Source organism: Entelurus aequoreus, linkage group LG07, assembly GCF_033978785.1.
Source record: "Entelurus aequoreus isolate RoL-2023_Sb linkage group LG07, RoL_Eaeq_v1.1, whole genome shotgun sequence".
NCBI lineage: Eukaryota > Metazoa > Chordata > Actinopteri > Syngnathiformes > Syngnathidae > Entelurus > Entelurus aequoreus.
The window spans coordinates 66,476,057-66,503,025 of record NC_084737.1 but is presented as its reverse complement, the minus strand read 5'-3'; the positions used below and the strand labels follow the sequence as shown (position 1 = coordinate 66,503,025).

General features: G+C 38.7%; 1 protein-coding gene across 2 annotated transcripts in view; it reads left to right on the top strand.

Moving 5' to 3' along the window:
• Nucleotides 1–26,969, top strand: part of perm1 (PPARGC1 and ESRR induced regulator, muscle 1) — a 31,048-nt gene that overhangs the window by 185 nt on the left and 3,894 nt on the right. For both annotated transcript variants that reach the window (XM_062052220.1, XM_062052221.1), the window contains exon 2: nucleotides 26,473–26,589. In XM_062052220.1, the coding sequence (XP_061908204.1) occupies nucleotides 26,473–26,589 (117 nt within the window). The remainder of the gene's footprint in view (nucleotides 1–26,472; nucleotides 26,590–26,969) is intronic.

Genomic DNA, 26,969 nt, shown 5'->3' with positions numbered 1-26,969 from the left:
ACACGTAAAGTAATCCAGTGTTTTTCAACCTTTTTTGAGCAAAGGCACATTTTTTTCATTGGAAAAATCCAGAGGCACACCAATAGCAGAAAACAAAAAAAATTAAACTCACCAGCCGATATTGATAGTAAAAAGTCGTTCTCGCAATTGTTGGATATAAATTCAAACCGTAACCAACCATGCATTACTAATACCGTTTCGTTGTACTTGTGCAATGACAACGAACACCTATCCTATCCTATCCTACTATAGCTCGTCTCAAAGTAGGTGTACTGTCACGACCTGTCACATCACGATGTGACTTATTTTGAGTTTTTTAGTGTTTTCCTGTGTGTAGTGTTTCCTATTTTGGTGTTAATTTTCATGTCATGTACGGATGTACTTTGTGGACGCCGTCTGCTGCTCCACACACTGTAAGTCTTTGCTGTCGTCCAGAATTCTGTGTTTGTTTACTTTGCTGCCAGTTCAGTTTTAGTTTTGTTTTGCATAGCCTTCCCTTAGCTTCAATGCCTTTTCTTAGGGCAGGGGTCGGCAACCTGCGGCTCTAGAGCTGCATGCGGCTCTTTAGCGCCGCCCTAGTGGCTCTCTGGAGCTTTTTCAAGAATGTATGAAAAATTAAAAAATATGAGGGGAAAAAAATATATTTTTTGTTTTAATATGGTTTCTGTAGGAGGACAAACATGACACAAACCTCCCTAATTGTTATAAAGCACACTGTTTGTATTAAACATGCTTCACTGATTCGAGTATTTGGCGAGCACCGTTTTGTCCTACTAATTTTGGCGGTCCTTGAACTCACCATAGTTTGTTTACAAGTATAACTTTCTCCGACTTTCTAGGACGTGTTTTATGCCACTTCTTTTTCTGTCTCATTTTGTCCACCAAACTTTTAAGGTTGTGCATGAATGCACAAAGGTGAGTTTTGTTGATGTTATTGACTTGTGTGGAGTGCTAATCAGACATATTTGGTCACTGCATGACTGCAAGCTAATCGATGCTAACATGCTATTTAGGCTAGCTATATGTACATATTGCAGCATTATGCCTCATTTGTAGCTATATTTGAGGTAATTTAGTGTCCTTTAAGTCATCTTAATTCAATTCATATCTCATGACACACTATCTGTATGTAATATGGCTTTTAATTTTTTGCGGCTCCAGACAGATTTGTTTTTGTATTTTTGGTCCATTATGGCTCTTTCAACATTTTGGGTTGCCGACCCCTGTGTTAGGGGCACTCTGCTTTTTTTATTTTTGGTTTAAGCATTAGATACCTTTTTACCTGCACGCTGTCTTCTGCATATTTTGATCACGACAACAAACCATGTTTCCAACATCTACAAAGCAATTAGCTACCTGCTGCCACCTACTTATATGGAAGAGTATTACACGGTTAATCTGCCGCGCTCGAGACAGCACAGACACTCAACAACGGCACATTTTTTGCAGATTATAACTACTGGTTTGCAAAAACTATTTTTTAACCAATTAGGTGAAATGACATCATCTCCCACGGCACACCAGACACCAGACAATATCTCACGGTACACTAGTGTGCCGCGGCACAGTGGTTGAAAAACACTGACGTAATCAACTGACAAAACCCAGACTTGTCGGAACATATCGCATAAACATCTTGTCTCATCGATGTTGCTGTTTTAAACATCTAAATATCACAGATAGGAACACCTTGTTTTTATTATTCGTTGCAATTGTTGAAATGATAAACTTTTCTTATGTTAAAAATCTTAAACCTGAACGATATTAGACAAACATTTTTCAATAATATTTTTTTTGTGCAAAATAGCAAAAGTCTTGTTTGGTTAATTTCAACTGTTTTTCCCTCGCATGATGATTTAGCTCAATATTTACAGCTGAGGCCTGCACCCTCTGTTAGAAAAGTTTCTGTTGTTGTTTGTGAATAGGGGATAATTCTATATTTCAAAGGACCTGTTTGAAATCATAATATGCACATATTTTATTTAGGGGTGTCAAATAATTGCGGTTATTGAGATTGATTATTTACAGTCATATTTGTGTTTATTAACCTCATTAATCTAATTTGAAATCTTAAACATGCCATTTGCTTCACCCTGTCTCGTGCTTGGTTGAGAGCAACAACACTACCGCCGTGCGACACAAAGATAATATGTTGCCGCAGCGACAAAGAGGTCCCACTCTGTCATGAGACGTGACGTGAAGTGTGCGATGTTAGCGACTTTAAATAACGGGGACAGGATCAATCAAATTTAACGGACAAGCGGTAGAAAATGCATGGATTGAAATAGTATAAAATGATCAACTTAAACAAGTATCAGAAGTGTGTTTATGGTTTATTTAAGTTTGAATGTCGCACTTTATTTTATTTTCTTTATTGTAGCGTGCATCGATCTATTACTCCAGCTATGGAGAAATTACGTCACTTTCTCGTGTGTTTAGACACACACTTCATACCATTATAACACATGTGTGAATAATGTAGTGATATATTATATTGTATGAACAACTTTTATGGTTTAAACCAGGGGTGTCCAAACTTTTTCCACTGAGGGCCGCGCACGGAAAAATTAAAGCATGTGGGGGCCATTTTGATATTTTTCCTTTTCAAACCGTAACAAAATATATGGATTTTTTATTTATTTTACCTTTAGGGGTCCCGGGGACCATAAAGGGTCTCAGTCATTAAAATGTTAAAAATAAGTCAGATTATTTATTTTTTAAAATTATTTAACGCTTACAGTAAATCTCTATATCAACTTCAAGTTGATATAAAGTAATAAATATTTTTTAAAATGTTTTACGGCTTTTCTGTCAAAAACAACTTAGTTTTTTTATAGTAAAATTGAAATATGCAGTATTTAGTAATTAGAGCCCTAAAAGATCAATAATGCAGGACACCATTGATTTAATTCTTTCTTATTTTTGAGTAATCACAGTGAAAAGATAAATAAAAAATCACTAAATATATTTGGGATCCAAAAGGTGCCCCACTCATAAAGTGATACATTTTTATTAGGTTTTTCTTTTACTTTCAACACTTAAGTTACGAGATCAACTTCAGATATATCTGTCGATTTTATGCTGGAACTATTATTCTGTTTGTTTTGTGCGCTTTTGTCAAAGTAAACTTTGATGTTTTTATATGGCTACTACACAATATATGCAATATTTACCACATAAAACATTTTAAAGTGAAATATTTGAAGTAATTGGAGCCCTGAAAATAATTCATTATAACATGGATTTTTTGTCATTATTTTTATTTTTTTTTGAGTAATGGCAAAAACAGAAAAATAAAGAAAGACAAAAGGAAAAAAAAACAGGCTGCATGGCAGCTTTTGTGTCAACATTGCAACTTTTTCTCGTTAGATTTCACCTCATTCCACTTTTTTTAATGTTCTTATTTATTTTTACAACAGTATTTCCAGAATGTGTGGCGGGCCGGTAAACAATTAGCTGCGGGCCGCAAATGGCCCCTGGGCCGCACTTTGGACACCCCTGGTTTAAAACATTAAAGAATGTTGCACATTAATGAACCTGAACGAGACAGCTGTGATCGACAGTCAGGAAAGCCAATAGTTCCTCTGTTTTCAAAGTTTAACACCTAAATATTGATTTATTTGAAAAAAAAATATCATAATACCATTTTTTCCAACCCGCTCATCTCTATAAATGGTAAATGAGTTATACTTGTATAGCGCTTTTCTACCTTCAAGGTACTCAAAGCGCTTTGACACTATTTCCAGCATCATCATCATCGGCGGTCACTCGAAGCGAGTATGACGATCCTCCTGGTAGGGGGGGTATCCCTTTATGGAGGATGCCTGTGCGTGACTTTGTTTAACGTGGGGAGACTGGTGCACAGACAGTCACCACACGATCCTTGACAGATCCGGGTCAAGGTCCAGTGGCATGGAGTCCAAGACGACTGGGGACCCTTTTCTGCTGCAGCCTTCATCCGCCATCCCAGCCGTTGTGACGCTCCATAGGGTTAGCAATCATCCTCCACCTGTTCCACCGTTGAGGTCTTGGGTTTTCACCCATTCACACACACTTTCACACACTGATGGCGGGAGCTGACATGCAAGGCCCTAACCACGACCCATCCGGAGCAAGGGTGAAGTGTCTTGCTCAAGGACACAACGGACATAACGAGGTTGCTAGTAGGTGGGGATCGAACCAGGAACCCTCAGGTTGCTGGCACGGCCACTCTCCCAACAGCGCCACGCCGTCCTCTACTTGGTGTTATTGCATCACCTTAATTTCATGATGAACAATTATATTTTTGATAGGTCTGTTTTATTCAACATTTAATACTTATTAGTCAGAAAATAGCTGTCTATTTTGATGTGTTATTGGCAACACTAAATTGGCCCTAGTGTGTGAATGTGAGTGTGAATGTGGTCTGTCTATATGTGTTGGCCCACTTGTCCAGGGTGTACCCCGCCTTCCGCCCGAATGCAGCTGAGATTGGCTCCAGCACCCCCGCGACCCCAAAAAGGGACAAGCGGTAGAAAATGGATGGATGGATAGTCAGAAAATAGCTGTCTATTTTTGATGTGTTATTGGCAACACTAAATTGGCCCTAGTGTGTGAATGTGAGTGTGAATGTTGTCTGTCTATCTGTGATGTGCAGTCAGGGGAGGCAGGTGAGGCGGGGCCTCACGTGCCATCATGGAAAGAAAAAAAATGTTAAAAGAAAAAAAAAAAATTATATGTATCCAGTGATTATACTATAAAGTTATTTTCCATTTAAATTCACCAGTTTTAGATAATTTTTATTCAAAATTGCTGAATTTTCACATTTGCCGTTGAAATACTGAGAAGAGACTTAATTGCGGTGAGTCACCAGCCAGTTGAGCCTCGCCATGGATTGCGCAATGACTCGGCTAACTGCTGGCCTGCTGTGCAGTGAGACCGTATTGCTATATGAATTATTTTATACATTTCCATAGTTTAGTTAGCTGAGGTATATAATGTACAGTGTATTTTGTCAACAACTGTATGTGTGTAACGTATTTCTTGCGCTGAGCAATCATAAAACGGCTGCGAAGACGCACTGGGTGAGGCTCGCAGTAATCCCGCCTCCTGGTGGTAGAGGGCGGTAGTGATCCCAGAGATCATTCTTGCGACTACTCGGCTGCAGAAGAAGTGACAACAAGCAGCAACAGTTAGCAGCGATCGTTTATTTTTTCCTCTTGCCTGGAGTATTAACATGGAGGATTACATATCTTAAAATAAAACAGTTTTCTAAACTGGACTTTCAATCGAAGCAGGAGGTAATACTTAAAGGAAGATCTCCATCGAGACAGAGAGACTTTTAAAACTGAAGAAAGATAAGGAAGACTTCTATAAACAAGTTATCGATGCTTTTGTTCAAATGGAGCGGCGCATGAACTTCATTTATAAGTAAAGGTAAGACCATAATAACGTTTTTTTTTAAATGTGCTTTTTTGTGTGCTACAGTTGGTATGTGTAAAGTTAAAGTTAAGTTAAAGTACCAATGATTGTCACACACACTAGGTGTGGTGAAATTTGTCCTCTGCATTTGACCCATCCCTTGATCACCCCCTGGGAGGTGAGGGGAGCAGTGGGTTGCAGCGGCGCTGCGCCTGGGAATCATTTTTGGTTATTTAACCCCCAATTCCAACCCTTGATGCTGAGTGCCAAACAAGGAAGAATGCTGGTATGAGCTTTTAAACATAACCCGTTAACTGCTGCCAATCAAATGTTAAATAAGATACTCTTTAGGGTTCATATGTTTGTAAATCTGACTGTGATGAAGTCAGTGCCTCACCAGTCATGAACCTCACCGCACGTCACTGCTGTCTATATGTGTTGGCCCACTTGTCCAGGGTGTACCCCGCCTTCCGCCCGAATGCAGCTGAGATAGGCTCCAGCACCCCCCGCGACCCCAAAAGGGACAAGCGGTAGAAAATGGATGAATGGATGGATGGATGGAACTTCAGTATAATGTTTTATTTTAGTAAATAAAACGGACTGCATCTGTTAAAGTTAAAATGTTTCTGTAGCTATCATGTAATGCATTTAAATGAAAACACCTCAAGTTTTGTGCTTTCCTCAGCATTTTTAGTGGGGATTAAATAAATAGATGAATTGATAGATCATAATTAACTAATCACTCTTTTTTTTTTTTTTAATCGCTTGACGGCACTAACTTTGTCGTTATAAAGGTAAATAATAAATTTGGGGGAAACCAACTATATTGTGCAGCTTTGACTCGTGTTTTCAACTGCAGCCACAGGTGTTGTGGGTTATCTTTACAGATTAGACCTGTGCACAGGTCAAAGATAGATGGGGTCACAGGGGGATTAAGGGAGATCACCCACCTTTATCCACAAATAACATTCCCACGCCTAATGGTGCGGCAGAACACTGCATTGTTGACTTATACCACCACATGAAATAGTCATCATCAGGGTCAGAAGTGAAAGAACTGAAGAGAGGCTAAAAAGTTGTTTTCCACATGCAGGAAGACCATTTGTCCTCAAACGATGGTTGCCAGGCGCCATCTAGTGCAATATTGCATGAGATGCGTTGCAGCTATTTTACATGTGCAATAATTGTCACGTTTCAAATTTGAAATAGCTTCTACAATTGTATCATTACAATGCAGATCTGTCTTGTTTAGAGGAGTTGATGGCGCACAGACACAACTGTCGGTTGATATGCACCTGATCCAATCTCACTATCGTCAAGAGGCCTGCAGGCACAGGTAGGCGGCGAGACCTGTTCAAACTGTAGAGAGAGGAACTAATTATCAACTGTAATGAGTTAGATAACAGCTTCAAGACATGCAGGAGGTGTCAGTGCAAATATGAACGTGTTTTTTTTGTTTGCTTTGTCGGTTGGATCTCCTGGAAAAAACTAAATTGTGTTTATTCATCACAATGCAACACACATGTTTTTGCCTTGGGGATTTTTGAAATATACTTTTTCTTCTGTTTTTTTGTTTTTTTATGTGCACCCACAGGCCAAAACATTAGGCACATAGATACAGTCTCGTGAGATCAGCGAGTTCAAAATTCTGCTGACACAAGCTAAAAAAAAAAGGCTCATATTTGATTGACGTATTTTGCAATTGTTGGTGTGGAATATTAAAAAAAAATAAAGTTAAATATTTGCCTGATTTATTAAAGGTAATTAACATATCACAATGATAAGCATATTACTAAATCATTACCTGCCTGGCCTCAAGTAGGAATAATTAACAATAATTAACATTTTATCATAAGCCGGCATGCAAACAACCTGATACTTTTTTCCTCAAATCTGACTCAACCTTGTTCATTTAGTCAGTACTGAATATTTTTAACCTTTGGGTTTTCTTTTCAGACAAGGCAAGGCAATGCTTTCCCATCTATTCATGCATTTTCAAAATAATTTTCCTGGACTTTTGTAACCCTTTTCAAAACATTATCAACATATTTTTATATTTGTAAAATATTTGTGATCGAGCTCTTGTATTTTATGTTGGTCAAACTTAAACATGTGTGTAATTGAACAGTCAGGCCTACCTCATCCCGAAAGTATTGACATTGCTTCACTCTTATCACATTTTATAATGTCATGGGCTTATTCCAAAAGGAAATTAATCCATTTTTGTCCCCAAAATTCTTCACAAAATACCCCATAATGACAAAGTAAATAGGTTTTCTAACAAAATGTTGCAAATTTTTAAAAAATATAAATAAATCATTGTCCGTTTAGTTTACACTCAATTGTCGGGCCTTGACATGCTAGGTAATTAGGGGTAAAATGCTGACGCATTATCCCAAACAGATTGCAATCTTAAGTCTGAAAACCGACTCATAACAGACTAATCCTCTTGATGGAAACAGAATCCCACCCGTGTCAAAACGGCCCACTGCCCCCAGGTGCTACGGCCACACAAGCCCGGCTTGTCTCCTTTTATTACAAATGTTGAATTGAAAGGACCCTATTAGGCACACGGCCTAGTGTGGTTTGCCTAATTAGAAGGTCTTATTTCTCCTAAATATCTACAGTGATGACAATTAGGCAAAGGAAGGTTGTTTTCGCAGCCTGCACGTGAAAGTGTTAATGCAGGGTCACTCTGGATTGGGAATGATTTTCAGTTAAAACAAGAGGTCATAGGTCAGAATGGATGCATAGCATGGACCACTATGAAGCTGCAGAACAACCAACTCAACACACATATCAACACTCTATACAAGCTGTACACTGACTACTCTAAAGCAGTGTTGTTCAACCTTTTCTGAGGCAAGGCACATTTTTTTCATTGAAAAAATGTCGAGGCACACGAGCAGCAGAAAACATTAAAAAAATGAAACTCAGCAGCCGATATTGACAATAAAAAGTTGTTCTCGCAATTGTTGGATATGAATTCAAACCATAACCATGCATCATTATTGCTCTTGTCTCAAAGTAGGTGTACTGTCACGACCTGTCACATCACGCCGTGACTTATTTTGAGGTTTTTGGTGTTTTCCTGTGTGTAGTGTTTTAGTTCTTGTCTTGCGCTTCTATTTTGTTGTTGATTGTCATGTCATGTACGGATGTACTTTGTGGACGCCATCTGCTGCTCCACACGCTGTAAGTCTTTGCTGTCGTCCAGCATTCTGTTTTTGTTGACTTTGCAGCCAGTTCAGTTTGAGCTCCGTTTAGCATAGCCATCCCTAAGCTTCAACGCCTTTTCTTAGCGGCACTCGCCTTTTGTTTATTTTTGGTTTAAGTGTTATATACCTTTTTACCTGCACACTGCCTCCCGAATATTTTTTCACGACAAACCATGTTCCCGACATCTGCAAAGCAATTAGCTACCTGCTGCCATCTACTGATATGCCGAGCTCTAGACAGTACAGACACTCAACAACGGCACATTTGCGGATTAAAATTACTGTTTTGCAATAAATATTTTTAACCCAATTAGGTAAAATTACATAATCTCCCACGGCACACCAGACAATATCTCACGGTACACTAGTGGGACACTGCTCTAAAGCATATCCAAGTTTCATTTGTCCCTTGAGAATATATACTGAAATAGCTGTGGCTGCTAAAATGTGAGCAGTACTCACTTTTGGGGAAAAACTATATACTTAGGATGGAAAATAAATCATTGTATTGATTTCCTGTAAACAACAACAAATGCAGCGCAGGTAACTCATTGTGAATGACTCCTGGGAACCATTCGTGATGAATCAACACACGTTGCCGCAATTAGGGCGCATTAGGCATCTGTTAATTGCAGTTTAGCAGTTAATAATGAGATCAGGACTTGATAGGTTATCTCAGTATCTTTTAGTGTCGGTGACATTATGGCGGCAAGGAGGGGCGCCGTAATCACATTGTTCTCACTGATAGCTGTAAACAAAGGCTCAGGGATTCTCAAAAGGGTGGGTTAGGACTCAAAAGTGGGTCCGGACAGCTATAGTCAAAGATTTAATTAGGGAACATTTCTTATAATGTCTGACAATATTGCGATAGGCATGTTCATCCTAGTTACTTTACAGTAAATTATTTACGTAAAGATTAAAGTAAAATATAACATTTTGCAGTTTTATTTAATGAAATTCTGAGATATGTCATTTGATTTGTTAATTGTGCTATAATTTTTTCTTATTTCCTTCATAATGCGCTCGGAAATACATTTTGCATGTGAAATGTGTTAATGTGTAAAAATATGTTTGTTTTTTCCCCCAAAAAAGTGTTTGATGTGATTTGAAGTGGTTTATGTCTTGCTGTAATAACTTTAGGAAAATGTGGGTCCCACGTTGAGACCAGCTAAGAACTGCTGTTCTTGGTCAATGGAGCACAACGCTTGAGCCATACAAGCAATGCAACCTTGGCAACAAGTTGGAGGGCGTGACCAGGACGAACAATTATAAACTAATTACAATTCTATTGATCTTTGTGGTCTAAACCTTCTATATCAGCAGTCCCTAGCCACTGAACTATGGAAAAAAATTCAGAAGCAATTAAAGTAAATACTCGCTCCAAATGTCAACAAAACCGAATGCGTGCCAATTTCCAAGAAACCATATCCACCAGTATTTAACATCAAATGCAACAACGAGAAAATAAAACAAGGGGATCAATTCAAATACCTTGGTGTCTCAATAACATCAGACGCTAGATGCTTCCATGACAAAGGACAGCTTCAACACAACGAGTGCTAAATGTAGAACTGGAACAATCTCACTTGGCACTAGGGGTGTGGGAAAAAATCGATTCGAATTCGAATCGCGATTCTCACGTTGTGCGATTCAGAATCGATTCGGCGTGGCGAAGTTGGTAGAGTGGCTGTGCCAGCAATCGGAGTGTTGCTGGTTACTGGGGTTCAATTCCCACCTTCTACCTTCCTAGTCACGTCCGTTGTGTCCTTGGGCAAGACACTTCACCCTTTGCCTCTGATGGCTGCTGGTTAGCGCCTTGCATGGCAGCTCCCGCCATCAGTGTGTGAATGTGTGTGTGAATGGGTAAATGTGGAAATAGTGTCAAAGCGCTTTGAGTACCTTGAAGGTAGAAAAGCGCTATACAAGTACAACCCATTTATTTATTTATTATTATTTTTTCAAAAATCGATTTTTAATTTGTATTTATTAATTTTTATTTACATTTTTTTTTTTTTTTTTAATTAATCAATCCAACAAAACAATACACAGCAATACCATAACAATGCAATCCAATTCCAAAACCAAACCAGCAACACTCAGAACTGCAGTAAACAGAGCAATTGAGAGGAGACACAAACACGACACAATGAATATTATCAACAACAGTATCAATATTAGTTACAATTTCAACATAGCAGTGATTAAAAATCCCTCATTGACATTATCATTAGACATTTATAATAAAAAATACAAATGAACAATAGTGTCACAGTGGCTTACACTTGCATCTTATCTCATAAGCTTGACAACACATTGTGTCCAATATTTTCACAAAGATAAAATAAGTCATATTTTTGGTTCATTTAATAGTTAAAACAAATTTACATTATTGCAATCAGTTGATAAAACATTGTCCTTTACAATTATAAAAGCTTTTTACAAAAATCTACTACTCTGCTTGCATGCCAGCAGACTGGGGTAGATCCTGCTGAAATCCTATGTATTGAATGAATAAAGAACCGTTTTGAATCGGGAAAAAATCGTTTTTCAATCGAGAATCGTGCTGAATTGAAAAAAAATAATTTTTGAATCGAATCGTGACCCCAAGAATCGATATTGAATCGAATCGTGGGACACCCAAAGATTCACAGCCCCACATGGCACCAAACTTAAATAGTCAAAAATTGAAAAAAAATTAGAGGCAACTGAGAAAAATGCAAAACCAAAAAAATCTCTTATTGCAACAATTCAAAAGAGGCAGCTCAAATTCCTCAATCGTATTATCAGAAAAGGAAGCTTAGAAAAACTGATGTCAACAGGTAACTTAGAAGGAAAGAATGAACAACATATGTCACCAGCCTAAGACACTTCATTGGAAATATCAGTAATATAGAACTTATACACAAGGCCTGAGGCCTCATTTAAAAAGCTTGCTTACTCACAAAGACTGCCGTACGCACTTTAGAGCTGGCGTAGGCACATTTCTACAGGCTGTGGATACTTTAGCTACACACATAAATGGTGCTGGGTAACAGTTCACATAAAAATGTACCAACTTTTACTCCTGAGACTGATTGATGTGCACATCAGAGACATGTAAACAATTATTTTGTTGTTTTCTGTAGCAGGAGACAGAAGCAACTCCTACTGAGTACCGCTTGCATGTTACATGGCTACTTTCAATATCATTTGCATATTTATAAGGGGCCGTGACGCACACGTCCGTGGTCGATTTCAAGTAGATTGCGATGTAACAAAGAAATGTGCTTCGATTTGTGCATGCGAACACTCTCCCGGGTGGGAGAGCGGCCGTGCCAGCAACCTGAGGGTTCCTGGCTCGATCCCCGGCTTCCACCATTCTAGTCACGTCCGTTGTGTCCTTGGGAAAGACACTTCACCCTTGCTCCTGATGGGTCATGGTTAGGGCCTTGCATGGCAGATCCTGCCATCAGTGTGAGAATGTGTGTGTGAATGGGTGAATGTGGAAATAGTGTCAAAGCACTTTGAGTACCTTGAAGGTAGAAAAGCGCTATACAAGTATAAACCATTTACAAACCCCGTTTCCATGTGAGTTGGGAAATTGTGTTAGATGTAAATATAAATGGAATACAATGATTTGCAAATCCTTTTCAACCCATATTCAGTTGAATGCACTTGAAAGACAAGATATTTAAAGTTCAAACTCATAAACTTTCTTTTTTTTGCAAATAATAATTAACTTAGAATTTCATGGCTGCAACACGTGCCAAAGTAGTTGGGAAAGGGCATGTTCACCACTGTGTTACATGGCCTTTCCTTTTAACAACACTCAGTAAACGTTTGGGGACTGAGGAGACACATTTTTTTAAACTTCTCAGGTAGAATTCTTTCCCATTCTTGCTTGATGTACAGCTTAAGTTGTTCAACAGTCCGGGGGTCTCCGTTGTGGTATTTTAGGCTTCATAATGCGCCACACATTTTCAATGGGAGACAGGTCTGGACTACAGGCAGGCCAGTCTAGTACCCGCACTCTTTTACTATGAAGCCACGTTGATGTAACACGTGGCTTGGCATTGTCTTGCTGAAATAAGCAGGGGCGTCCATGGTAACGTTGCTTGGATGGCAACATATGTTGCTCCAACATATGTTGGAGCAACATATGTTTGTTTTTTAGGCGCCATTAATGCTTTCAGCATTAATGGCGCCTTCACAGATGTGTATGTTACCCATGTCTTGGGCACTAATACACCCCCATACCATCACAGATGCTGGCTTTTCAACTTTGCGCCTATAACAATCCGGATGGTCCTTTTCCTCTTTGGTCCGGAGGACACGACGTCCACAGTTTCCAAAAACAATTTGAAATGTGGACTCGTCAGACCACAGAACACTTTTCCACTTTGTATCAGTCCATCTTAGATGAGCTCAGGCCCAGGGAAGCCGACGGCGTTTCTGGGTGTTGTTGATAAACGGTTTTCGCCTTGCATAGGAGAGTTTTAAATTGCACTTACAGATGTAGCGACCAACTGTAGTTACTGACAGTGGGTTTCTGAAGTATTCCTGAGCCCATGTGGTGATATCCTTTACACACGGATGTCGCTTGTTGATGCAGTACAGCCTGAGGGATCGAAGGTCACGGGCTTAGCTGCTTACGTGCAGGGATTTCTCCAGATTCTCTGAACCCTTTGATGATATTACGGACCGTAGATGGTGAAATCCCTAAATTCCTTGCAATAGCTGGTTGAGAAAGGTTTTTCTTAAACTGTTCAACAATTTGCTCACGCATTTGTTGACAAAGTGGTGACTCTCGCCCCATCCTTGTTTGTGAATGACTGAGCATTTCATGGAATCTACTTTTATACCCAATCATGGCACCCACCTGTTCCCAATTTGCCTGTTCACCAGTGGGATGTTCCAAATAAGTGTTTGATGAGCATTCCTCAACTTTATCAGTATTTATTGCCACCTTTCCCAACTTCTTTGTCACGTGTTGCTGGCATCAAATTCTAAAGATAATGATTATTTGCAAAAAAATAAATGTTTATCAGTTTGAACATCAAATATGTTGTCTTTGTAGCATATTCAACTGAATATGGGTTGAAAATGATTTGCAAATCATTGTATTCCGTTTATATTTACAACTAACACAATTTCCCAACTCATATGGAAACGGGGTTTGTACCATTTATACATCAGAATAATTGCTAGCGTACGCCATTTTCTGGATTTCATCATACATCCATATTTAGTAGGAAAGCCACACAACTCTCTTTACATGAGGCCCCACATCATCGATGTCTGCAAACAGGCCTTATAATCCATTTTGATGAGCCACCTATTTTAGGTTAAGTGTTACTTGTTTAAAGAACTGCATTAGGTTTTGTGTAAATGCATGTACATTATGGAAATAAGGATGAATTGTTTTATTAAAAATTAATATACAGTACAAAGATGTTTATTTTACTTTGTCTTCACATTGGCGTCAAAGTTTCTCTGCAAAATGAAACTAAGTTAATAATATTTCTCTCTAGGGATGCTAATGAAGTGTTTGTTTTGTTTTGTCATTTCGGATTGAAGTTAAAAGACACTTTTCACAATGGCTTTGAAGATGTTTTGCTATTCCCGTGTAGGACTAGATGTGAGGTGACAACAACAAAGAATGGACCTTAAAAACCCACTGCCTTTCACCCACACATCAAACAACAATGTCATAATCGTTTATTATTTTTAATATAATGTGCGTGTCTGATTGCTAAAGAGTCATGAGTGTCACTTGTTACACCTCCTGCTTATCCTGCCCTCCACTCCCAGTCTGAGGTCATGTGTGTCTGGCAGATGATACAATAAAGATTAGAATGCAGTATTGCACCATGACAGAACACCCCTGAGGTTTCAGCTGACTGACACACACCTCGCATGACTCTCATGTCTGCTGAGGCTTTTTAGTGTATTAAAGGGGCCCTATGCAAAACCAACTTTTCTAACCTGATGGTACCTGCTTATGTGTATTTGGGATCTGCATAAAAGTCCTGCAAATTTGAAATCAAACCGTGGAGACACTGCGGAAATATTTATGAAACAATCTTGCTTTTCTTCAAACAGTCCTTTTGGAATATGCCCCAGATGTGGCGTTTCCCCAGGTGTGACGTCAGCGGATTTTCCATATATGGGAGGAATGTACCCGAACTTCTTTGCGCGTGTCAGCCATCTTTAATTTATGTAGGAGCGGTTGTAGTCCACAACATGTCCACGATGAAACCCAATGAATGAAAATGCTCTGTTGTTGGTTGTTTTAACCAAGTCGCTACACAAACTTTTAGCTTCATCTGAACTAAGAAGTGTCTTATTTGGGTTAACTTTTACGATCTGACGCATTGTGACTTCAACTGCGAAAAATTAGCTCCGAGTGTCAGTGTGTGTAAACAAGAGTCCTGCTTCACCAACCACAGACCTTCACAAAATGATGGATTTTACAAAAAAAATGCTTTAAATGGCCGGCTCGGTGCCTATTGTTTATTGCAATGGAGGAGACAATAAACGGTAAGTAATAACAGTAGGTTAGAAATGTGTAAATTATACTTTAGCCCAGGGGTGTCAAACTCAAATACAGAGTGGGCCAAATTTTAAAACTGAACAAAGCCGCGGGCCAAGGTTGAACAAATTAACCTTTTAATAGGGACCCAAACAAGTTTTGCATTGAATATTGAACAAGTAAGGCTTATATAACTTTATAGTGACATGCAAAATCCAGTTTCAAATAATAATAATAATAATAATAAAAAAATATCAATGGCATATTAAATACAATTTAAATAAAAATATAATGCCTCTTTTCTATTTGCAGCCTTTTGAGGTAAATATCAACATTAACTTTTTCCACTGGCTAATAAATTTGAAAATAAAATAACAATGAATAAACCAACCATTCAGGACTTTAAACTGCTCAGTTTGCAACACACTGATCTAATCGGATGTGCCCAAGCCAGGTACCTGGATGCATCTCGGATGCTAGTTCATTAATGTCGGGGCTCAGGCTTTGAGCTGAGGCAACCTTCATTATCGAGCGAAAGTTTTCATCAGTCATTATATCTCGTAATCCACCCGGACCACAGTCTTGGGGGCGTGCCTTAAAGGTACTGCCTTTAACGTCCTCTACGAGCTGTCGTCACGTCCGCTTTTCATCCATTCTAACAACGTGCTGGCCCAGTCACAAGTTATGTGCGGCGCATTATTGATCAACAGCGATACAGGTTACACTGTATAAACAACTTTAACACTGTTAGTAATATACGCCACACTGTGAATCCACACCAAACAAGAATGACAAACACATTTCAGGAGAACATCCGCACCGTAACACAACATAAACACAACAGAACAAATACCCAGGACCCTTTGCAGCACTAAGTCTTCCGGGACGCTAAAAAATACACCCCGCTACCACCAAACCCCGCCTACACCGCCCTAACCCCCCCCCCCCCCCACACACACACACACACACACCCACACACACACACACACACACACACACACCTTGTAGCGTCCCGGAAGAGTTAGTGCTGCAAAGGGTTCTGGGTATTTGTTCTGTTGTGTTACGGTGCGGATGTTCCCGAAATGTGTTTGTCATTCTTGTTTGGTGTGGGTTCACAGTGTGGCGTATATTTCGAACAGTGTTAAAGTTGTTTATACGGTCACCCTCAGTGTAACCTGTATCGCTGTTGATCCAGTATGCGTTGCATTCACTTGTGTGTGCGTGCAGAAGCCGCACATATAATATGTGACTGGACCAGCACTCGTTGGACTTGATGAAAAGCGGACGTGACGATTTTCGGGAGGGGCACTGAAATTTGGGAGTCTCCCGGGAGGGTTGGCAAGTATGAAAATTTGATACCGCGGCACCGTCGCTGTATATAATCGGTGGGCCAGCTCTAGTGTTAATTTGATATCGCCTCAAGGGCCAAGTGAAATTACACGGCGGGCCAATTTTGGCCCGCGGGCCAGACTTTGACACCCATGCTTTAGCCAGATTTGTTGTGTAGCTAGCTTAGCCTTCTAACGTAAGACAACAGCGTCACCATCCTGTGCAAAATAAAGAATGATTTTCTTAAAAACTACTTTTAATTGGATCATTGCCTGGTGTTTTTGGCAATGGACCAGTTAGTAATATAATCCGTATGTTAGCGAAGTAGCTCGTAGTGTACCTTATAGTCTTGAGCCTTTATTGTTCACAGGGGATAAAGCAGTAGTGTAGTGGACCTTTTAACATGATGTAGAATAGAAAAACATGTTATTGTCAATATACGTCCAGGATCTAGCATGGGAGAGATAGAGACTCTGTAGAAGTTTAACCTTAGTGTATAGTTACAGACCTGACTGATTCCCTCCGATCCGCCGGCTGCACTGTGAGCTCGCTGGTCGAGCTATATCTCCTGGGATGTTGTGTTGTGGTGAAAATCACTCAAAACAGATGGCTGGTGGCGGTCACCAATAGTGCAAAATAAAAGCAAGAAACCTAAAAAAGAAAAACTACAAAACATGGCTGCCAGGGCGGAGACGAAAGTTTTACCCTGTGTGAAGGGGCGTGGTGAGGAGGGGTTCATTTGTATCTAACAACTTCGCCTCTCAAAACAGCTTGTTTTGAAAGGGAGACAAAAAGTGGCTTCAAGATAGGTCTGTGAAACCAAATCTATGCAAAATGTTCATGACATGATATGTAGACCACAAGAAAGTGTTTAAAATGTAGGGAGTAAATCACAATATGACCCCCAGCACACATGCTGTACAAGTTTAGCCCTTTCCAGGGTGGTGGCCTATTTAAAGTTGTGAAACATTATACGCTTCTGTTAGAGATGGCTAAGTGCATGATGTGTATTACATGATCAGAAGCATCGCTCTATATTTATCAAATCATGAGGCTTGTTGTGACGCATGCAAATAAAGAACACCAGCCTCAGGAAATACAACATGGTGCTGTCCACCCTGCAGACATGTGGTCCTTCAGAACCTCCTGTAGGATCCCTGCAGGGCAGGTAGGAACCTTACACATACTAAAGACTCATTTTTATTATGTCTCTTTTGCTGCATTGTTATCTTTGAGCCATTGTTAGAGATACCCTAAAAGTTGCTGCAAAACGGGACCGGATTATTTTAACAAAGGAAAAAACTTTTACCTCAATCAAGAAGGCTTTGTTTTTGCTGTTAAGTTATTTAGCTAAAATGACATCAACTTCTTTGAGTAAGGGTCTATCTTTGATTATACAATTTAATTATACATAGCTAGTCTAAACGCTAACATGCTATTACTTTAGTTCCTTTCAAGTGCTTGTGTCCTGTCATTCACATCTCTTTTCAGGTGGTGTTGATTCGTCTATGTTAAAATGGAGGATTTTGAGTTCAGCGTTGAGATCTGCGACTGTGACTGGCAATGCTTTTATGAGGAGTGCGAGGAGTGTTGCCTGCGTCCTCCGTTGCTGGCGACAGCAGACGACTCTGGGCTGAGTGACGGTGATGACAAAAAGAATGCGCTTGTTGAAAGCACACAGACAATCGAACAGAAGGGAAGCTTCCAAGAGTTGGATTACTCCCTAAACAGCACAGCCAACTACACCCATAATAACTTTTCTGTAAAGACTGGTCTCGGTCAACAAACCATCAGTGGAATGGAGAGTATCCTGTCAGGCAGTGAGGAAGATATTCACCTGCAGTCGGTCAATATGTTCTTTGAAGGCTTAAGAGAAAGCAAAGTGTCACATGCAGAGGAGGTCAATCTATGCCGTAATGGACTAGAAGCCTGCTGCGATCATCCAGCCAGCGGTAAAACAATAGTTGGCAAAGGGAACGACATCAGTGAAATAAACACAGTAAAAAAAGCTTGGCCTGGCTCAGAGCTCAAGACTGACAAAACATTTGTCAGAGGATACATTGAAAGCAGAACCAATGAATCACCTCCTCATCAGCCTTGTGACCTACCTGATGGCAGTGTGTGCTCAGAAAGGAAAAAGGCAGAAATGTGCCCATCTTGTCATCCCAGAAAGAAGGATCACACGGAAGACCCTCCTGGGTCAAATTCTCCTTTGACTTCAGTTAAAAAGAAGCGAAAGCGGAAAAGACGACTCAGTGTGTTGTCAGCCCAGAGTGGATATGACAGACAGACAAATGAGGAGCAAGATCTGACTTCATGTCCTAGCAGTACTGGGTTTGTATCTCAAACTGAAGAACAAAATATGGACTTGTTGGTCACGAAAGATCTTAATAGGGTCAATTTTCCATGTGGAAGTCCATGTCAAGATGAAAGCAGGAGAGATAAACATAAAGATGATTTACTGAGTGAAAAGTATGCTAATGATGTGTGTTTTATTCCTCTTTGTTGTGACGCCAAATTAAATCTGGAAGGCAGCAGAGCAGAAGTTAAGTCGGCTACCGAGATAGCAGACTGGGATTGTGATGATGGTGGTGCTGTGGAAGGTCGCCAGGCTGACAAACTATCCTCTGCTAAGTCTATCCTGGCCGTTGAGGCTCTACATTCTGTCAGAGACATGCACACAGGGTGTCAAAGAGAGACTGAGGCCCAGCAACAGATGGAGATGGAGGGTCACAACCTGGACCAAAATAAATACAATTCTGAAAAGGCTGATCTTTCATTCATGTCTGAGACGCAAAACCTAACCTTTACCAACACAGATCTCCAGAGGTGTAAAACCAAAGGGTACCCAATGGATGAATTAACATCTGATTTTGTGGATTTATTACGTCATAAAAGCTGTCGGACAGAAAGACTTTCCTGTGAAGTTATTAAACAAACAGAACATCATTGGAGTTGTGACGACGAAAGTCCCAATTTGTCCGATGGTCTTCCAAGTACCAATAAGAGAAAAACAAATGCAGGGTCGTCAATGTCTAAAAACCCACCTCCATCATCCTGCTGTGCAAGAGACAAAACGAATGCAGTGTCTCCCTGTCCAAATGACACCAAAGATAGAAGTGGTAAAACGTCCCCAACCATGGCCTCACACCACGAAGCAGATCATGACACAGGATTATTATCAACCGATTTAAAGGTTGACAATGAAAGCACCATCCCAACATCAAGACATGAACATCCTGTTTTTGTAATGTCTTCTTTTTGGAGTGAGATGGAGAAGCTGACAATAAATGACATCCTGGGTTTGAGAAAGAAGAATGAGGAAACAAGCGATTCTGGCTTTCCTTCTGAGCCTGCTGAGTCCAATCCACTGCAAACGGGTGAAGACACATTTAAACATCGTAAAGCAGTCGAGTCAAATCCTGTTTCCAAGTCATCAAAGTGTGTACTGCTATGGGAGAGTGAACCCCCGCCACTGTGTGACATTCTTCCCGAGACGATGAAGGTGAAGTCCCTGGCTGGTTCACTTGGACATGAAAGCCTTCCAAAGGGGCTTCGGACAATTTCGAAAAATGTAAGCGTGCCCAATCTGCAAGCTCTGGATTCAGAGTCGTGCAGCAAAACATGGGGAGGCCAAAGTTTACAAACCTTAGAAGAAAGAGAGTTGGAGTATTTAAGCCATGGAGATACACAAACTTCATCTTCATCAACACACAGCTACAGTTTCTCCCTCACAGATATATTCCAGTACTTCTTTGGAAGAAATCAAGACGTTTCAAGCCAATCAGCTACAGATGACACCGTAGACGTCACCATGCATGGAAATTCTGTCCCTGAAACTTACCATCATTTCTTCTCCCAGTTCGATACGGATACCTTTTTCTATCCTTTTGTCACAGAACAAGAGCACAAAAAGTCATTTCCAGTCAAAAACCTACACTTCCCTGAAGCCTACGAATACTTTTTTGCATCCTCTTCTTCTTCAGATGATTCCTCAGAAGACGAGGATGATGAAAGCCGTGGTCCAGTCAGAGTTGTGAGCAGGTTCAGCCAAAAATCAGGGGCCACTCATTCCTTAATTGACATTTATGAGAACTTCTTCTCTGATGGCGACATGCGAGACAGTTTCTTTTGGAAAATGACATTCTCTTTTAGGAACGTTCACCTCAGTGGACGTGCAATCCAGAACAAGAGTTCAAGCCCTTTGTGTCTTGTACCCATGAAGCAAAATGTTCAATCCCTTGCGAAGACAACCCCTCCTCTCAGACTTTTAGGGCACACGGACGGTCCTGATCCACTTGTCCTTCAAAGGGAAGACACGATCTCTAGATGGATATCGCCACAACCACTCGGATATGAGGACTTGCAAAGAGCTGTTCCAAATCCAAGTAAGATCATATAAAGTCACATAAACAGAGGTGGACTTGGAAGCTCTGAATAGGCATTTTGCTTCATTTAACCCTTAGTAATGAACCTATTTTGTAACATAAGTGGGTGTTCAGCTAGCCACATCTCATGTTGCTTTTCCCACGGGCAAGATTGTTATTATAGTGCTGAAACAAGCTTCCAAAAATAACAAGCAGTAACATAAACTAATTGGTTTAACAGATTTGTCATGCTGTGTCATTAATTACAACAGTTGAAGTTTAAATAAAAATAACATAAGCATGCGCTGTTGTAGCGACTCACCTCTGGATGCTGAATCATTATAGTCACACTCCACAGTCTCTACTTTGCTGCAGAGGTCTGTTTTCTTGTTGCCGTCATTCTCCTACATTGTTATTTTTGTGTTAATATCAACATTTGCGGTGCCGCTGCTGCCCACTGCTCCCCAAGGGGATGGGTCAAATGCAGAGGACAAATTTCACCACATCTAGTGTGTGTGTGACAATCATTGGTACTTTAATCTTTAATCTTTAATTTTGTTGTTCCTAATTTGTTGTTTTAAGATGGTATCTATATGTTACCTATTGTAAACCAGAACTAAGTTGATGGTATGTATTTATATAAGATTACAGGAAGTGTTTTTCGAGTAAGGTGTATTAGAGTCCAGAGCGGGGGTCCCCAAACTTTTTGGCTTGGGGACCGCATTGGGTTAAAAAAATTTGGCCGGGGGCCGGGCTGTACACACATATATATATATATATATATATATATATATATATATATATATATATATATATATATATATATATATATATATATATATATATATATATATATATATATATATATATATATATATATATATATATATATATATATATATATATGTATATATATATATATATATATATATATATATATATATATATATATATATATATATATATATATATATATATACATATATATATATACATATATATATATATACATATATATATATATATATATATATATATATATATATATATATATATATATATATATATATATACACTTATATATATATATATATATATATATATTTTTTTTATATATATATATATATATATATATATATATATATATATATATAAGTGTATATATATATATATATATATATATATATATATATATATATATATATATATATATATATATATATGTATATATATATATATATATATATATATATATATATATATATATATATATATATATATATATATATATATATATATATATATGTATGTATATATATATATATATATATATATATATATATATATATATATATATATATATATATACATATATATATATACATATATATATATATACATATATATATATATATATATATATATATATATATATATATATATATATATATATATATATATATATATATATACACTTATATATATATATATATATATATATATTTTTTTTATATATATATATATATATATATATATATATATATATATATATATATATATATATATATATATATATATATATATATATATATATACACACATTGTCTTTATATTCCAGCGAGTTAATCCGTTTTGTCATTTAACATTGTCACATTATCGATGGGAAAATTAATTTTTAGACAATATGATTTGCCTGAGCGGCTAGGAGACACCGAGAGTAACAAGCGGTAGAAAATGGATTAGAAATGAAATATTTTTAAAAAATTTAACAATTTAAAATTAAAAATAATTTTTTTTTTTTTTTTTTTTTACTTGGGACTTCCCTTCGGCCGGATTTTGGATGCTGGGAGCCGGATGCGGCCCGCGGGCCGTAGTTTGGGGACCCCTGGTCTAGAGCCATGTCCAGGCGAGAACAATTTTAGGTAAAGTATAGTATAGATTTTGTCACGGTCGAGATGTGACAGCAAGGTGACGTGAACCCAGTTACAAGTATGAAATGAGAATAAAAAGTAACACGTGATAAGTAACAGGAATGTACAAAATGCAAAAACAGGAAAAGGGAGCATAAAAATAATGACTAGCTTGGAGCAGGACTCCTCACAAACAGCTTCTGATGACCGGACAAAGACTATACGGCCAACTGAGAACTTGTGGTGCGTTCCATTTGTCCTGGGAAGTCGGAATTTTTAGGTTACTTTTCGGAAGTTTCAACTGGTCTTCAGCACCCTGAAGTGGCTTTCAAAGATGACCACCAGTGGTTGTGTAGAATAATAGAAGTTTCTGTAATACCCCTTAGTAGCACTTCTGACTAGTGTTTATCTCACTAAATCAGTCAAAAAACCATGTAATGTTGGAAGTTTATATATGGTAATGTTACTGTAATGTAATTTTTTTTATTTTTTTGGTGTTTTATGCGTTTTACATCGCTAGCAATAGCATCTGTGTTTCCTTTTCATTCATCATTTTTGAAGGTTGCAGAAGGAGTGCATATTTACCAAGAAGTAGTTTGTATTCAGATGAGGCAAGCGCAAGAATAGCTTTTGTGGATGTGGCTATGTTGATTTCCACCTTCGTAACTGGAAGGCTCATAACTGACGTCATTCCCAGCTCTCAATTCCAACTTCCGTGGTAGGTGGAACACACCATAAACACATCGACTAATTAGACTACTCAATACACCTGTGCTAGAGGTAGGAGAGTCCTGATTGGAGGAAACAAGGGTAGAGCAAGACACAGGTGTGACTCAGGACAAAAACAAGCACATGGGGAACAAAACACAGGACAACCAGAAACTGATCCTCAATTGCGGCCTTTCATCCACATGGCAACGGAATTGTGGGTGCCCTGCAATGACATGTTTTGAGAACGGGTTGTAGAGTGGGAAAATCTGACAACACCGCCTTGTCGTTGTCATGTGAACAAGCAAACTACTACTCCTCCACATTCTTCTGATATTCGTTTGTTGTCTTTTAATCCAGTGTTCCCCAACCTTTTTTGCACCACGGACCGGTTTAATGTAGGCATTATTTTCAGGGACCGGCTTTCCACTTGTGCTAGATAAATACAGCAAATAGAAGTACATGAAAGATACAGCTCACTCTAACGCTGAATTCGTGGGAGCCCTAGGCTTGTTTCTTTGCAATGAGGTTACCATCAACCTGCTGGGGACTGCAGATGGGAATCAGCCTTTGGCTACAATCTGTCACATTTCTATTTTATATGTTCATTAATGTGCATTGTATCATGTCACAAAGTTATAACAAATATAACAAATGGCAACTTCCTATAAGGAGTCTTATTGTACATCTATAAACAAGCTTTTTGGTGTGTCTAGTGCAGAGGTCGGCAACCTTTTTGACTGAGAGAGCCATGAAAGCCAAATATTTTAAAATGTATTTCCATGAGAGCCATATAATATTTTTTAACACTGAATACAACTAAATGTGTGCATTTTTACGTAAGACCAACATTTTTAGAGTATAATAAGTCTAAATTGTACTTTGATGTCCAGACAAGAGTTTTGTGAAAGTGTTCACCATCATCATCTTTTTGTTTTTTGTTGTTGTCTGTGCCCGTTTACAGCACCGCATGTATGAGTGGCATATGCAATACATCGTTTTCACCCAGTGATCCGTTACCGGCTAGACCAGGGGTCTGCAACCTGTGGCTCCCTGGAGCTTTTTCAAAAATGTGTGAAAATAGAAAAAAATGAGGGAAAAAATATATTTTTGTTTTAATATGGTTCCTGTAGGAGGACAACATGACACAAACCTCCCTAATTGTTAGAAATCCCACTGTTTTATTAAACATGATTCACTGATGAGAGTATTTGGCGAGCGTTGTTTTGTCCTACTAATTTTGGCGGTCCTTGAACTCACCGTAGTGTGTTTACACGTATAACTTTCTTCAACGATGCCATAGAAAGACATATTTTATGCCACTCAATTCCTTGTCTCATTTTGTCCACCAAACTTTTTATACTGTGTGTGAACTTTGTTGATGTTATTGACTTGTTGGAGTGCTAATCAGGCATATTTAGTCAGTGCATGACTGCAAGCTAATCCATGCTAACATGCTGTTTAGGCAGCTTTATGTACGTATTGCATCCTTATGCCTCACTTGTGGGTATATTTGAGCTCATTTAATTTCCTACGTCCTCTGTGTATTTAATTTATATCTGCATTTCTCATGACACAATATCTGTATATAACATTGCCTGCATTTCTGATAGTTGTTTGTGTGCCTTTATAGACCACAGCAAACCCAGCTTGCATAGATTGTTATAAATCCATTCGAAGAAGACAGCCTGCCATTTCCTTTAACTTGGACACACACATCTATACCTTTGGCCATTCTAAGACAGTCATTTCGAGGAGTTATCTCACCCCCTGAGAAGCCTGTGTTGTACTAATGTTTTCCAATGTTGTAAAAATAGGTAGAATAAATATTACATTTCTGTCAACGAACATTTGTGTCAGCCTGCGACACAGTCATTTTGATAGTAGGCTAATATAGACACTTATATCATATGTTGACTTCATTATATCACTTATCGAAGGTTTTTAGATTTTTTATTTTTTATTTTTGGTCCAATATGGCTCTTTCAACATTTTGGGTTGCCAACCCCTGGTCTAGACCTAGATATAACTATTTATTGATCTGACACGGGTGGACACAAATGTTTTTTTTAACTCATGGAAAGACAAGCAGAGGTGAGCGTTTGTGTTTGGAGAATGCATCATGATCCGTTGTGACCGTTTTTGGTTTTGTTACCATCTTCCTGTGTTTGGTGTTTGTTTCTGTGTCAACGCTTTTACCTCCCTCGTTTCTGACTTTCTGTTGGAGCACTGATTGTTTCCACCTGAAGATTAGACTCACCTGCCAGGAAAGCTTTTCATGCCCAGTGATCTCCTTCTGACTTTGCTGGTTCATTGTTTGTCACAGTGCATGTGTTGTTTAATTATGTTACTTCATGACTTAAAGGGACCATCTTACCTGCACATCGTCAGCCGTCTCTGCGTCCTTGGGGCACGGCAACAGCAACTATGTGACACTATTAATATAATTCCACTAATTTCCACAAGCATGACACCATTAAGGCTTGACATCTTTGAAAAATGATTTTGGGATATTCAGAAATGTTCGACTAATTTGATGTTCTTGTTATGTTTAAAGTTTGGAATTTTGGTTAAATGGCCAGTGAAGTGTCTTTGCTTGTGGAGTTTAAAGACGGTTTTCGGTGATTTTCAGTCTTTTACCACAATCACGTAGCATACTTCCGCAGTAATAAAGCAGCTGGGACGTCATAACCTGACTCAATTTAACGAGTGTCCTTTCTAAGCAGGAAGGAGGCGCTCTAATTTGGTAAAGTGAGCAGAGGAAATGACCTAAACGACCCCACATCCAACTGTGGTGGATTGTATTAAAGACCATTGTAGTTATTTTGAACTTTAGCAGGACGTGGTGTGGATGTAAGAACTTCTCGTTGTCTGTCAAGCACGACATGGTAGGAAGTGCCAACATATTAAAGTGTGGTAATGCTCAGCTGTTGTTGTACTGAAGCCAACGATAGTGACCCTGACCTTTCATTGGCCTTCACTCTGCGCTGTTGCAATCTGGGATTGAAGATGTTTTACTTTGTTCGCAGGGACAGATGCGTCCGTCCTTCCCCTCAGACAATCAGACATGTGTCTGGTCTGTATTGCTTTTGCTTCCTGGGTGCTGAAGACGGCAAACCCCCAAGTTGGAGACACATGGAAGGCGGGTATGTACATGGTGGTATTTAACATAACGTGTCAAACTGGATTTAATCATTCCTGACATTATTTCAATATTAGACTACAATATGTACTCCAGTGTTAAATGCTAACTTTAACAATACTAATGATATTAGTGTTATCTGTTTATTTAGTACAGGGGTCGGCAACCCAAAATGTTGAAAGAGCCATATTGGACCAAAAATACAACAACAACAAAAATCTGTCTGGAGCTGCAAAAAATTCAAAGCCTTGTTTAAGTGATATAATGAAGACAACACATTCAAGATTCAAGATTCAAGATGCTTTATTATTGTCCATTCTTTAACATGTACAAGACACATAAGAACTGAAATTTCATTTTTGGCACAGTCCCACTAAGAGTAGA